At 37.3% G+C, this 15,842-nt stretch overlaps 1 protein-coding gene across 1 annotated transcript in view; it reads left to right on the top strand.

The window, feature by feature from the left end:
- The window catches only part of TRIM24 (tripartite motif containing 24), a 58,789-nt gene extending 43,477 nt beyond the window's left edge, over positions 1-15,312 (top strand). The window contains exons 10-19 of the mRNA XM_027881160.1: positions 247-411; positions 1,903-2,082; positions 3,857-3,992; positions 5,161-5,233; positions 6,549-6,717; positions 7,267-7,565; positions 10,643-10,775; positions 11,843-11,917; positions 13,190-13,339; positions 14,383-15,312. Coding sequence (XP_027736961.1) covers positions 247-411; positions 1,903-2,082; positions 3,857-3,992; positions 5,161-5,233; positions 6,549-6,717; positions 7,267-7,565; positions 10,643-10,775; positions 11,843-11,917; positions 13,190-13,339; positions 14,383-14,592 — 1,590 coding nt within the window. The 3' untranslated portion in view covers positions 14,593-15,312. The remainder of the gene's footprint in view (positions 1-246; positions 412-1,902; positions 2,083-3,856; positions 3,993-5,160; positions 5,234-6,548; positions 6,718-7,266; positions 7,566-10,642; positions 10,776-11,842; positions 11,918-13,189; positions 13,340-14,382) is intronic.
- The last annotated feature ends 530 nt before the right edge of the window (positions 15,313-15,842 follow it).

The following is a 15,842-nucleotide window of genomic DNA, read 5'->3' as shown; positions in this document are numbered from 1 at the left end:
ACTGGCTCTTGTGATCTATCTTCCTTTATTACATCAGAATAATTCAAAACTATCTGCTAGGTTTTGGTTTTAACATTAAAAATCAATGTGTTCTGTGATCATTTAGATATATAGTGTGATACTATTTGTTTGCATATAATTTGTGAAGAGTTGCAGAGGTTCAAAAGGACCACTTAGTAAAAAAATGTCTGGAACATTGAATAGATGTCAGCTAACTTGCAGAACTGGTTTTGTGTTTTTATGCAGGCACCTCCGCGCTTGATTCATTTTCAGAATCAAAGCCCCAAGCCCAATGGTTCAGTTCTTCCTGCACAACAGATGAGATTTCCCCAAAATCAGAACATACCAAGGCAAGCAGTAAAGCCCAGCCCATTGCAAATGGCATTCTTGGCACAGCAAGCCATAAAACAGGTAGAGGTTCTTTCCCTTTTCACTCGCCATGTAGAAATAAAACATCAAATGTGCTTCTTATCATCTTTCATACTGTGTTTCTAGAGTGCTTTTCAATTAGAACAGAGACTGAATTTTTCTCCCTGTGACAAGATACCCACAGTTTTCTTAATGAGGAAACTGTCAAGTTTCTTTCACTTTGACAGTTCTAAGCAGCTGAAGCATTATGGAAGTGATCCACTGGGTGTGCTGTGTAGGTGTTTTGTTCTCTTGTTTGCTATTACTGTGGTTTCTGACTTCTTGTGCAAAACTTAGCATGGCCATGGTCTGCACACTACAATCAGTGAATAGACAAAAAAGAAAATCCCAGTTGCGCCTGATGTTAGTGACTTCACCAGGAACCAGGTAAAACCTTGACAAAAAATCTAAAGCTGCCACTAGTATGGCAAATCTGAACTTGTACAGGTGAGGAGAGGAGAGACAGACCACAGTTGTGTCACCTCTGCTGAGTAAGACTGATCAATGCCCAGCTAATCAGCAGCTGAACTGGCACAGAAGTAAAACCACATAATATGTTTTCTGGATGCTCAGAAAGGCTCATCTTTATTAAACAGCATATTGACACAAGAGTTTTAGGTACATGGAAGGAAAGAGAAAATCATGCCACTAGAGGTAAGCAAATCTCTGACCTGAAGAATGGATACCATTCATGTTTGCAATGCTTATGATGTCAGAGAACTAATTCCAACTAAGTTGAAGAAAGCTGTACAATATCTAAAAGAATCTGTAGGAACAAAAACTAAGTCACTTCTATTCTGTGCCTCTGAAAATAAAATTCGCCTGTCTGCAAGATTTTAAAGAATTCCCATTATCTCATTGTCAGAAAGGTAATGCCTTTCTGAAACCGGAGACCAGTAAATAGAATGACTAAAAAGGAATTGAGGGAAGTAAAATTTTACCTTCCATGGGTAGCCATGAAATTCTGTTAAAAGTCATTGAAAACTGCATACATCCAAATGAGAAAGAAATTTAGTCTGAATTGACAGTGCACTTTATATCATGTTGTTAAATGTATCTGTGGTTAGAGATCCAGTCAGCATTTCAAATTCTTAATCACTAACACTATAGTTGTTTACTTAGTAAAATGCTGGAGCAGTTGTGCATTCAGCCTATTACTTGCAATGCTTTCTTTTCCATAAAAAATTGTTACATTTTTCCCACAACACTGTCAATGCAGCATGAAATATTAATAGATACTTAGCATTGAGGTATAACTTGGAATTTAAGAATTTGCATTCATTTCTTCTATTCATGGTTTTCAGCTACTTGTCATCTTCCCTTCCTTGTCTTGTAAGATTGGTTCTTGAAATGAGCTAACTTCAGAGTACATCAGGATTTCATGTTTGAATTCAGCTTCCTGAACTAAGCTGCTTGTTCTATCGGTATATTCAGTAGATGTGACCTGTTGCAAAGAAAATAATGCTTAATTGTGGATTATTGTCTTTTTTTTAGTGGCAGATCAGTAGTGGACAAACTTCAACAGCCCTTACAACTGCAAGCAGCACAACATCGACTCCATCAAGCCCTACAGTCACCAGTGCTGTTGGATATGATGGGAAGACATATGGTCCCCCTGTGATAGATTTGAGTTCCCCAGTGGGTAGCTCCTATAATCTGCCATCTCTCCCTGATGTAAGTGTAACACAGAATCAATGTTTGATGGATTGATTCTATTTTGAAGTAGGTCTTAATGTTTGTGAGAAGTAGAAACCATATAAACTGAAATCCTTGCTCTGTTTGTCAAAATGAGGCAGGTAGAGGAAAAAACAATACGGTATTGCTGGAAATATTCAGAGCTATTCTTGGAAGACAGCTAAGAAAAATAACGTTAGGGTTTGTAATTGTAATTGGATCTGTTTATTTGGATGCTGTATATTTTTTCCCTCCCCCTGTAATGATACTAACAAAAATGTGTTAGCTTAGTTTTCATTTACCAGTGTCCACCGATAGCACCAGTTTGCTGATGGTATTTCTGGTAAATGGTCAACATATTTAAAATATATTTTTAACTAATTGAAAGAGCTATCTTGGGAAAGTATTAATGGTTGGCATACTGGATATATTCCTTCTATCTTTTCTTTTTGGTACTTCTTTTCTTCTTACATCCTTTGACATGCCTATGAGCTGGTGATAGAAGGAGCGCTGTAAGGTCATCTTTTCTTAAACTTCTCTGTGATAGTTTTTCTGAATGGTACATATTTGTCAGAGTTCCATGTTGGAACTGTTGAGTTTTAGTCCGTTGACTTTTATTCTTTCAAATATTGCCAAACCTGTTTTTTGTGGTCTAAGGTTTGTAGATATCTGAAATGCCATGGTTTTCCAATGGTAACTTGCTGTTCCTTTCCTGTTTCTCTCACCTGTGCTTTGTCCTCGCTGATAAACTGTGTTCTGTTTATTAAAATGGAGTACATAGAGTACAGGGTCACAGTGTCTGTCAGGTTCAAAAGGTGAACTACACAACATGGTCATAAAACTACTGAGTCTGTGAGACATTTTAGCATGCTTATTTTTTTTTCACTGTATTATGAACTCTTCTACTTTTATATGGTTGCATTTGTGGTCTTAAGATACATGACCCAAATCACTGTAAATAAACCTTGTCAAGGCTTCTGCATCCACTTGGGATACTTCTAGCTCACAAATAGAAATTTCAGTGGTCAGTGTGTTTGAAACCAGTAGATTTGTGAGGTATCTACTGAGAAAACTGATATCAAGGTGAGGTGTTTTCTTATCAAACGTTATCTCTACATACTGGAAGAAATCAAACAGTTCAGAAAGTAATTCCTCATTATCAAACCAGAATATGTAATTTTTACAGAAAATTAAAATGATAAATTAGGAGCCCCTAAATAAAGTTCAGTTATCTGGCCTAAGCCATATGTGGAAAGAACAAGTGTTGGTTGCTGTTTGCATTTTGAGACAATATGCATGGCCTCTGTCCAGAAGGTACGTGGGACAGATGGGATTGAATGTCACTTGAAGTTCTTCCAGTCCTAAACACAAGTGGATTAATGGGTAGTTTGTGTATAGCTTATTATCTTTTTTAGAATATATAATCTGAGTGTCTCCAAAGAAGGTATGGAGATAAAAAATAATCTCTGAATTGTGTGAAAGCTGATACAGCCTTCTCTGAAGCCGGTCGACAAAAATTGGTACTTACAGAATCATCTGATCTTAAAATGAAGCACTGTCTGGACTTGACTATTTCATTTCCTTTTTAGAGAAAGCAAGATGACCTGTTTTAAAGTAACTGTCTCAGTTTTGGATGGTTAAAGTTAGTTGAAATACATTTTGGTCTTCACCTTCAAAATAACACTATATCAGAAGCACAGGTTTTTGTTGTTTTGGAGAGGGTTTTTTTCTCCTTCCAACACTAACTGCTTCCCCTCACTTCCCCACCTTTTAGATTGATTGTTCGGGAAACATCACACTGGACAATGCTGTAAGGAAGGATGGCACTGCAGAGCAGAATCAGCCAAAACCACCTTCAAACAGGACTGTGCAGTCACCAAATTCCTCGGTGCCATCACCAGGCCTCTCAGGTAATTGAAATGCAGTGCAGTTTTCTGTTTAAGTGGTGTAATTGAAAAGTCTAATGTGGCTGGCAGTGTTAACACTGATATCAGAATTAATTATTTCTTTTATATATCAAAGATTAGAAATAAGAAAATGAGGCAAAGTTGTAGAAACCCTAGTAGGAGGTAAAGTTGAAACAATATTTTAGCATTGTGAACAAAAGTTAGGAGACCATATCTTACAAATATGGAGGGTAAAAAGCCTATAGATTTTAGCACATTGGATAGAAATCTGTAGAAAAGTGACACTCTCAGGTGTACACCAAATGAAAACCTAGCAACTGTGCTAAGAGTTAAGTATTTAAAAAAGCAAGATAGGATGTAACAGGAGACTAGAAATGGTAACTTGGGGAAGTTCTATTTGGATATTAGAATATGTTTTTCACAGAAGGATAGTGCAGCACTGACACAGGTTGAGCAGAGGAGTTGTGGTGATGTGTGGCTAAATGTGGCAGACCTAAAGGATGCAGGGGATTCCTGTCACCATGCCTGGTGACCATCAGCAGCAATTCCGATTTTCTGATCTGACCTGTAGCAATGCAAGGCTGTGTGAGTGAGTTCCCAGTGAGCACTCATGCAACATTCATGCACTCACGTGACATTCACAGACCCAGGCAGGTTACCTGAGACAGGTGGGTAGTGCATTCACAGACAGCACAAACAGCCCACTTGGGTTTCTCAGGACTGATACTCAGCAAAAATCTCCTTCACAAGTCTTCAGCAAAAATCTCCTTCATGAGTCTTTTGGCTCTCTGGTCCTGGTCCCCAGACCTTTGGTCTCTCTCATATCTGTCCGCCAGATATTATTCCTACTCACCAGCTCAAAGTTTCCTGGCAGTTCTCCAGAGAGATCTGCTAGAATTTGATAAGGTAAGACAAAACAAGCTGCAGTGATCAGGTGGGGGGGTCAGCCAGGCAAAGGTACTGACCCATCAGCCTACTTATGGGTCCCTTCTTAGGCATCTCCTTCCCTGTATTATCCCATGCCTCTCATCCTTTCATAAATATATGTTAAATGAGATATAGGTTAAATAAATGATGCTGCAGGAGAAATTTTCCCCAAAACCTGTGTACATCTCTGACTCAGACGTGGCACAGACCCATGTTTTGATCTAACCTGGTCCTTCTATCCTAGGAGGAATCAGTGTGACGAATGTACACCCTCCAGTTCGTTCACCCAGCGCCTCCAGTGTAGGGAGCAGAGAGAGGTAAGGGAAGAGTGGGAGAGAAGAAAATGTAACTTCCACCTCCACAGAACATGCCTCAGTCTCTTCTCTCTTTAATGCATATATAGATGTCAATTTGCCTCACCTTCTCTGTTAACAGGTCAGGCCTGATGGTTATTACAGCACTCTTTGCATTCTAAAAGCAGTAATTTCATATGTAATGTATTAATAGCACATCTAAAAATGTATTAACACTGTAGATGATGGCTAGGTTGGTGTTATTAAAAGAATACCAATTGTAAATTAGGTTTTAAATTCAGAAAAATCAACTAAAGGAAAAGGTTGAATATTGAAAGTCCTGATGGAACTATAAATTACTTCAGATTTAAGGAATTGATGTTACAAAGAGGGCTGTTAAAGAGTTTTCTGCTGCAATACAGTTTGTTAAGTGAGCACTAGATATCTATTGAGAGTCTACACAAATGTTTTTATCCATTACTGATGGAATATTAATGAACAAATATATTTACACAATGTTATTTGAAGAGTGCAGATCCATTAATGTGTTGCAATAAACTCAAGCATACATCTGCCATGAGATTAATTTTTCATGCAGAGAAAAATCAGATGACATTCATCCTACTTGAGTTGGAAATGCAGGTGCTTTTTAATATAGAATAGATTTTTCTGTATTCCATTTACATGGCAAATTCTGTGAAGGACTCTTATGAACAGTTTAAATGTTTGTCTGAAGAGTCATCTACGTGCATTTAAAAAAATCTGCAACTGCTTGAATTAATGTTGTTAGATTTCAAATTCTTCATTTTTATGACTAAATACATGGAAAAAGAAAAGATTTAGTTCCAAAAGCAGGGCCCTAGTTTTGGTAGAGCTGCAAGGCTGTAAGAAATCCTTCTAAGAAAATGTAAATACGTGTTTTATTTGCCTTATTTGGTTGTGTCATTTTCAATGATCAGTTCAGCTCTGGAGAAACACTGGTCTTCCCCAAAATACAGCTGCATCTCTTCCAAAGTGGTATGATGTTCAGTGGAAGTCCTCTTTTGTGTGTAACCTGAAAGAAAAGGAGATTACTTGCAAATCTTGCACTAATGGGAAGTCAAACCATGAGTAATTCTCTAATTCTGGAACTGCACCATTAAAATTTTCCCTTTTGGTAATGCTTTTCAATATATATCGAAGGAAATAAGCTTGGATGGTGTATTCAATAAAAGGAATTCTGCAATGCTCAAGATTCGAAGAAGCAAAATAGATTTAACATCCTGCTTGGAAAGCACCAGTGTACAAAAGTTCTGACTCTTAATTTCCCCTTTTTCTTACCTTTTCCTGTCATTTACAGTTCTGGCTCCTCCAGCAGACCACCAGGAGCTGATTCGACACACAAAGTCCCAGTTGTTATGTTGGAACCCATTAGAATTAAACAGGAGTCAAATGCACCAAATGAGAACTTTGATTTCCCAGTTGTTGTAGTGAAGCAAGAAACCGATGAGGAACCCCGGCCTCGGAATGTAATAATAACAACTATAAAGATCTCCTTTCTTTTTGGAGAGTATTTTGTATTTATGGGGAGTATAATAATCTACTTGTGTTCTGTTGGGAACTTTTCAGGGGAAAACTAAAAAAAACAAAATAAGGGGAAGAGGTGAAATTCAAAATCAGACTAGCCCTACTGCCAGTTGATGTAACTGTCGTGATGAGACTACTTTTATCCCTTGAAAATCTAGGAAGATGAGAAATAGCTTGCAGAGATCATATTTTCAGGTGCCACTAGGAAATGTTTCTAACTGTAGTGCAGTAATATACATAAATAAGGTTGCTAGATTTTTGGGCCATCAAAGATTAGTTGTTTATTAGTGGAGCAGTAAATAACCTTTCATAGTTCATGTCTTATGTTCAGCTGTCTGATGTTATAGTATGTTAGTAGTTTTTTCCATACATGTTGCAAGTTGTATGACTGCTTGCATATAAATTTGTTATTGGGGTTAGTTTACTTGTTGTTAGGGCCATGTAGATTGAAATAAATATTATAGTCTGACTTTCTTTGTTTCTTCCTGCAGTCCATACTTACCTCATTGCTGTTGGATGGCAATCATAATTCCACTTCTGATGAAGCTGTCTTAAGAACAGATGCACCAGACAGCACAGATGATCAGCCAGGAGTCCTGCAGGAGAACACATTCAGTGGGAAAACGGGATGGGTAGGACCCTCCCATGTTGGGGAGGGCAGAAAAGAGGATGATCCAAATGAAGATTGGTGTGCTGTATGTCAAAATGGAGGGGAGCTCCTTTGCTGTGAGAAGTGTCCCAAAGTATTCCATCTTTCCTGTCATGTTCCTTCATTGATGAGCTTTCCAAGGTAATTATGACCCCTTCAATGCCGCCTAAAATTGCACTAAAAGACACAAGCTTTGTCTTGTGAAACCCAGGATAAGAAGTTTCAGTCTCAAAGGAAGCGATGTCTTCTTTAAGGTCTTGAATCCACAAGTTTTATTAATTGGTGAAAATTGGAATTTACATTGAAATTTCAGTTCAATTGTATTTTTTTCTACAAATTCTGTAATAAAACTCTTCACTTACTTGACAATTAAGCAATATCACTTACATCTAGGGCATGAATTATTAAAAGTGGGACACAGAATTACCAATCTTTCATAAAATCTTTTAAGGGTGAGAGAAAATACTTAACATTTCTTAATAATAATAATGAATAAGAAATGTCTACAGGAAAAATCTGAAGTAATATAGTAATATCATTTACTCTAGTGCTAAATAGGGCTACAGTCCAAGCATGGGATGTGTAGTGACTGACGTATTCTAGTAACATTTCGGCCAGTGTTGAAACAAGCATTAAGTTTCTTTATTGGCTGTTACAAAACCATTACTCAGTTTCTTGACTTTCAAAATACGGTCTTAACTAGCATTACCAGTGTTTGCTTCTGGAATTAGTGTCTTTGACTAAAATAAATGGCAATTTGCAATGTCCCAGCTTGGAAATGTCATGCAATATGCTTGTTTGTGTTAAAGGATAAAATCATTGGTCATAACATGCTCATTGTTTAATGCTTTTGAAAATATTAGGTTTTTTGAATAAATATTAGCATAGTTTACTGGTGTAAAACATTTGGATAGCAGCTTAGATTAGCACATTGATCATCTCTATGCTACTCTGAACAAGCACACTCCTGTGAGTGTACCTGAAATGTCACTTGAAATGGCACGTAAAAATGTTCCTCTCACTTTTAGAACTTCATATTGCAGTTTTTTTTAATAAAAATGATACTATGTTACAGCTTTATGCTGTAAGCAAAACCCAGTGAAGTTACAGAAGCACTTAAACTAATAAATATTTGTGCCATTCTGACAAGAAAAAAAAATTTTTAAAAAGCAGAAAACTGTATTACAAGACTTTGTTTCTGGTAAAATCAAATATTCAAGAATTAGTCTTTAAAATGTCTCCTTTTTACTGGATCAATGAGGGGAAACTGAGGTGATGATGTCTGAGGGCAAGGGAGTCCAAACCCACTTCCATGGCAGGCGTTCACGTCTCTAAAGGTGCATATTACTAGAAGTACTTTGTGTTCCTGGACTTCAGAGCATGGTTAGCTGAGGTTTCCTCCTGACTTCAGACATATCAAGTTTTTGTTCCCATCTTTGTGGGGTTACTTCTTTTTTGCAGCTGTAATTCTACTTAACAAACTTCAGTCACTTAGCATTAGTTCCTTCAAACATACAAAATAATGTGTTTATTTTTATGTCAGCAGTGATAATCTGCTTCTTTCGTGATTGCTGTTTGTTCTTGCCTCAGGTGGATAGAGCAGTTTCATAGGTTCATGCCATCACAGAATGGTTCAAGTTGGAAGGGACCTTTATAGGCCACCGAGTCCAACCGCCCTGCCATGAAGAGGTTGCTCAGAGCCCCGCCCAACCTGACCTTGTTTCCAGGAACGGGGCCTCTACCACCTCTCTCAGCAACCTGTCCCAGTGTTTCACAACCCTCACTGAAAAAATTTTTTTCCTTGTATCTAATCTGAATCTACCCTCCTTTAGTTTAAAAAAAATGTTCCCATATAGATTCACAAGGTTGCTGCATCTTTCTGTCCTTCATTCCAGCCTACCACACTCTTCCTGATTCTTGGATGTTTTAATGCATCATTCCTCTATCCTTAACCAGTTTTTTGTTTTCTTGTGGCACAAAATCTTTAGGTCATGGCCTGTATGAATTTTTGTGTATCTGCTACATCATTTCTGTGATGTTAGTCCAGGCATAGAGGTGACAGTGTCATAAATAATTCTGGGAAGTTAAGACAGTATAAGGTAAATGTCTCCTGGTAGTAAAATGCCTATTATTCACCAGTGTCTGCTAAAAGTGGCAGATGGTGAAAATCTTTGGATCACTCTGAATAAAAAAGGGTTGTTGTTGTTTTTTCTTTTTTTTTTTTTTAATTTAGAAAGTCGTCTGCCTTACTATCCAAATGAAATAAATGGTGCTGCAGAAACTATTTCCTATTTTCAAAGATATTATTATTATAACATACTTCTGAGTAAATACCCACAGTTAGATCCCTTTTATTGCTGTATTCTGTCTTCTGTGTAACAATTCAGCCCTCTTGTGGTTACCTTCAAGCATGCAAGTTTCCTCGTTTGTGGAAAACTGTATTAAAAACATAAACTCTTCATAGGTTTTTCAAAACTTTGAGGTTCATAAATTGTGTTAGGGAATCAGTGAACATCGCTTGCAGAACTGATTATGTAGGAATCTTATAATTCCTATATGGAATAGGTATCTTATAATAGGAGTCTTATAATTCCTATATATATATTGGGTAAGAATCTTATAAAGGACCTATATGTAGGTCCTTTAAATCTCCATGGTTTTCTTAGACCAGCTGATAAAATCATGAACATCTGAAGGTTTTAGGGAGTGAAATATTTCCAGTTTTAAAAAAAATCTTGTCTAGGGCAAACTATATAGATTAGTAATATGTTATAGATCAGGCTTGTAGATAATGTCTAGTTCTCACCATATCACACTGTCATATTTCCTTCTGTTCAGCCCATATGATTCCTTCAGTCTCTCTGTAGATAATAAAAGAGCTCTTAATAGTCCTTTGCTTGAACCCTTTGAGCTCGAGCGAAAAATTTCAGTACTGACAAAGCAATACCTGCTGTCTATTAAGATAAATCATCTTTCTGTTAGGACACTAATAATGACACTGGTGCCACTAAAAAGGAAAACAAAAAAGTTGAAAAAAAGCATTTTTACCAGCAGCCTCTGCTTTTTGTAGTGTTTTAAAAACCAACAACAACAACCCAACACATGACATCAAAAAAACACACCCAACAAATGAGGATCTTACCCAGAAATATGTGGAAAGCCTTTTGGCAGGGGTGTGCTGCCTCACTAAGGTCATCGTATCTGTTTGTCTTCTTTAGTGGAGAGTGGATCTGTACGTTCTGTCGGGATTTGTCCAAGCCAGAAGTTGAATATGACTGTGACAAACCTACTCACAGCTCTGAAAAAAGAAAATTGGAAGACACTGTGGGTTTGGCGCCAATAGACCGTAGGGTAAGGATAAAATTATTATTTATAACATTTTTTAAACTGAAGCAGTTTTGAGCTGTGTTAGAAACTTTCATCAGTATTTTACTTGGTTTCAGTTGGCAACTTGTGTAAATACACTGAAATTAGTGGTTTTTTCGGGGTCTTAGTCTACAAATAGAACCATTTATGGCAGAGTGGTAGAGAGAAGAGTCTTGGTCAAATGTGAGAAGTATGGCACTGATTATGTGGATGATTATGGTTAGATTTATTGCTAATACAGTGTCTAAATATTGCCAGTGCGGTATAGAATGTAAGCAGGTCTAAAGGGTTATGACATAAGTAGGTTTGGTTGGAAATGTGCAGGTTTAGAGCCTTTGGCCTTGCACAATTACAAAGCAGCAAAGCACCTATGGAGCTGCTTTAGGATTTTATCTCTGTATGTGATCTTAGTACTTTAACTCACCTGTCCAAAAGTGAGTGTTTCCCATCATAGGGCTATATGTATCCTGCAGGCATCTTGTTGGAGTGGAATCCATCTGGAAGCTCCCTGCAACCTTGGGAGATCAGTTTGCCCGGTTGGTCCAGTCTCCAGCAGCATTTTTTATACCCTTTTGCAAACCAGTGTGTATCAAAGTCAATCACAATCACCACAGCTTCCCTGTTTCTGGAATGCATTAATTGTGTGAGCATCCAGATAGTTCCTCCTACAATTCCCACCTGGTGTTCTAGTCTTAGGACAAATCACATTACCCAGCAGGACACAGTGGGGAGAGCGGGTGTGTGGAGGACACGCTCCAAGAGCTGGCTGTCTGTGACACCATTATTTATATGTGCTCAATTTCTGTTTTGAGTTAAATGTAAGTTATAAGTCCTGTAAATGCTCTGATAAGGGATCAGCAGGCATAGAATCACGCAAAACTATTTTTAGAATCTCTTTCAAGGCTCAAGATCTAGTGTAATATATTTGTTTACACAAAGAGGAAGGGGGAATACTGAGCATCTGTTCTGTATTTTCTGTAGTTTGTGATTGTAGTATAAACCATGTAGAATTCTCAAATTACTTGGACTTTTTTTTTTTTTTTTTGACACAGAAGTGTGAAAGACTGCTGCTATACCTCTACTGTCATGAAATGAGTCTTGCCTTTCAAGATCCAGTTCCTCCCACAGTATGTACCTCAATTCTTTCCATTTTATGTTAGTAGCAAATTTACCGTGTTTTTATTATTATTATTTCATTTTTATGTCCTGTTACAGTCTGTTATCAGTAAAGTTCCTCAGACACTATGTATTAAATGTGTTTAATTTTTTAAAACTGTCTGAGGGGGGAAGTTGAAAGTTAAAGGGGATTTACAAGTAAAATTCCCCAATAATTGATTTTACTTAGTATTTCGAAAGCAGATAAAAAGTAAGTTCTGAGCTTGTCTGCTAATATCATGTGCTGAGTGATAGCACTAAAAAGGTGAATTGCAATATATTTGGGTTTTTTAAATACTACTTGATGTTGAGAATTAGGGTACTCCGTAGTAGTAACATGAAATTGAATTTATTATTGTTAGCTTGAAATTTATTAATTTAAAATGGTAAACAATTCCTGGATGCATTAGAAGTCTAAGTACACAGAGAAGAGTTACCACTGTGATCAGGTGAAAAGATATTCTTTAAAGTAAACCAGTGGGGGAGGAATTCAGTAAGCAATATGCTCCTATGCAGCCTTTATTGCATTTGAATAAGAATTCTGAAGAACAAATCACAGAGTTTAATAATAAGAAATGGCGCAGGAGATTAATTGATTAATCATATGATGGTCATGTGTTTAACTAAATTGAGATATTGAAGTATTTCTCTTAAATTGTGAATCTAGTTAGGAAAAAAGTATAAAAATTATTACCATTGCATTTCGTATCTTCTTTTCTAACTTCTAATTCTTTCTAAAGAAAAAAAAAATCCAAGTCCTACAACCACAGTTTGAGTGTCAAAATCACTGATATCTGTAAAATTTGTCACCATTTCTAAGGACATATTTCATGACCAAACCTCATTTTAAATAACGTGTTTACCATCCCCATTTCAGTTACCATATGGTGGTCTTGAGAATAAGTCTTAATAAATAGCTTATTTGACTACATCTGAAAATAATCATCTCCAAACCATGTCATTTGCTCTACTATGTGTAGTCATTGTAGGTGAAAGTTTTATTTGTTTATCTTTGATTTTAACATAAGTATTGCAAGGAGTATATTTTAGCCAGCAAAGCTGTCATATGTCACTCGAACTCCAGAAACTGTCTGCTTGTGTGTTAAAAGTATAATTCTTGTATCTCAGAGCTGTACTTTGAAAATGAGACTAAAACCCTGCCCATACCTTCAGACCTAAAGGTTTGTAAAAACTATAAGTAGTGAAGAAAACTGCATTTGATGAAATTTTTTTTCTCCCTTTAGGTTCCTGATTACTACAAAATAATCAAGAAGCCTATGGACTTGTCAACCATCAAGAGAAGACTTGAAGTGACCAATTCATTCTACACAAAGCCAGAAGATTTTGTGGCTGATTTCAGACTGATTTTCCAAAACTGTGCTGAATTTAATGAGGTTAGAAAACTTAATCTTAACTTTTGTAGGCTTAGTTGCTTTCAGGAAAACTGTAATGGGGGGTAGAATTTGCAATGCAAGAATTTATTGTATTAAACTTACTTTGATGATGAAACTGCAGTGAAAATATAGATCACATTGAATGCTACTGTGGTGTTAGATGACTATGCAGTGGAGATCTTTCCACAGAAGGAAGGAGGATTGTAACAATCATGCTAGCTGAATGGCAGGACAGCAAGTAAAGAAAAGGACAATTGCCACAATGGTGGGCATTTGATTTAAAAATTGGTTTAATCTTCCTTGCCGCAGATCTTAGATTCAGTGGGATTTTCATTCTGAGAGCTCTGTACTCACCCTTATGATTTCAAGTTACATGTTGAGTTATTGTTATTATCCCTTACTGCTTGTAAGGGAACGTGGTGAAAAAGGGTTGTGGGTACTGAGTGGACCACAAAATGAGAGAGAATTACACTGGGAATAAAGGCTTCTCTAAGTGGCCTCAATGGGTCTCCAGAGACTCTTGATAGCTGGGAATAATTCCTGCCATAGTGATCTCTGCTTCAGGAAACTGATCAGCTGTAGTGGCTCTGGATGACTTTAGGACTGCATAGTCCTCAATGTCATTGTCTACCAAGTAACATTATCACCATTATTAAAAACTGTAAGCTAGAGAAATTCTAACACCCTGAAGACATACCTACATATTTCACAGCATAGCACAACTTCTTTCCCCCCCCATGCCCCCCAGTCAGGTTTTAAGAGGTTTTAGAATCTCTTCAAATAGCTTTCAGAACCCAGGCAGTATGACTTTCGTGACTGGCTTCTGTGTTAATCCTTTAGAGAAAAAAGTCCTTGAGGGTGTTGGCTGAAAGATCTACCCTCACGCTCTGTTTTGCAGGTTTGTGCTCTGTGGGACCATGTGTTCCACAGGTGCCATTCTTGCTGCTGATTGATGTTTTCTGTAGTTTTTGCCTGAAAGATCTGATGTGATGTAAGTATAGAGCTATTTCATGATGCACTGATGTTGTTAATTCACCCAACAGCCTGATTCAGAAGTGGCTGACGCCGGCATGAAACTCGAAGCGTACTTTGAAGAACTTCTAAGGAACCTTTATCCTGAGAGAAAGTTCCCCGTACAACCTAATGTCCAGAGTGAAAAAGATAATACAGAACTCACTGATGACTCAGATGATGACTTTGTACAACCCCGGAAAAAACGCCTCAAAGGAGAAGACCGTCAGTTGCTTAAATGAGCCACATGTGTTACTACGAAAAGTTTTTTAAAAACTGAGAATATTTATCACTGTTACCACTGTTTTGACTTGTAGGTTTGTGAATATTTACCAGACTTTCTACCCCTTGTCTGAAATAGAAATCTGTGGAGATCAAGACATGTGAAGAGCTTCTCTGAAGTTCAAAACTTTCATCTCTTTTCTGGAGCAGCACAGAAATTGCCATTTTGTGGGGTGACAGCTGTTTAACTTTGCTTTGAGGAAGAAGTTTGTATAGAATTGAACTTCAAAACATCACATGGCTTCAACATGTGGCTTTCTGAGTTTGAAGAAAATGTGGTCTCACCGGACTTTTAATTTTACCAAAGGCATGTGGCTGGCCATAATTTGTTCTCTTTGTACTGTATTTAACACAAGCCATGAAAAAAGATGGTGTTATTGTCCTGCAGTACTGATTGGTACAGTGAAAGTGTAGTTGCCCCCAAAGAACTTATTGGGAATTTTAAAATGTAAGGGCGGGGGGGGGCGTATTAAAAATAACTTCTGAAAAAAGGAAGAAAAGGAACTTGTTTGAGAGTTTTTAATGGAGAAAGTAAAGGACAGAATACTTTGGTTTGCGCCATTTTTCTCACCACCAGCAAGAAACAATGGTATTGCTGTACTGTTTTGTTTAATGGGTGTCTCAAGTGTGATGTACCTCTGTTTGATGAAGTTGATGGGAAAGTTTGTTTGCAACTCTCAGTCAGTCTTTCTGTATGTTTAAAGAGGGGGAAAAAAATCATCCTTTCTGTCCACAAGTTCTTGTTCTTTTTCCAAATTCATAAGTATGTTGTTGTCATAATGCAACCATTGTTGTAAGCAGTGTAAGTACGCATTGTTACTTATTTGGGAGTACACAAGTTTGAAGAGAAAGATACTGCTCTTCATTCCTTTATCTGAACCTTGTTAAAATCACTAGAAGATGAGTATGACTTACCTTGTTTTGTTCGATCTACTTCCCAGAAGCTTTGACAACATAGATGGTTGGTTTTGCCCTCAGATATTGCAGAGTTAGAGAAGTCCTTGTGTATGGTTGCCCCAGCTATTTGCTTATAATCTTCATTTATGTAATCTTAAATGAAAACTCAGTGTTCAGGAGAGCAGACAGTCTTTTGGATTAGTTGAGCTCTGATTGTGCCAGAATTTTTCAGTGGGAATTGTGAAGACAGCTGAGTGTACACAAGCCTGCTTTTGACTTGCTGTGTAGCCCTGATGTGGTGCTGTGGATACAT

This window comes from Empidonax traillii, unplaced genomic scaffold, assembly GCF_003031625.1.
Source record: "Empidonax traillii isolate 1590-97213 ecotype Southwest subspecies unplaced genomic scaffold, ASM303162v1 scaffold84:size2688230, whole genome shotgun sequence".
Lineage (NCBI taxonomy): Eukaryota > Metazoa > Chordata > Aves > Passeriformes > Tyrannidae > Empidonax > Empidonax traillii.
This window is presented reverse-complemented; position numbering and strand designations above follow the sequence as displayed.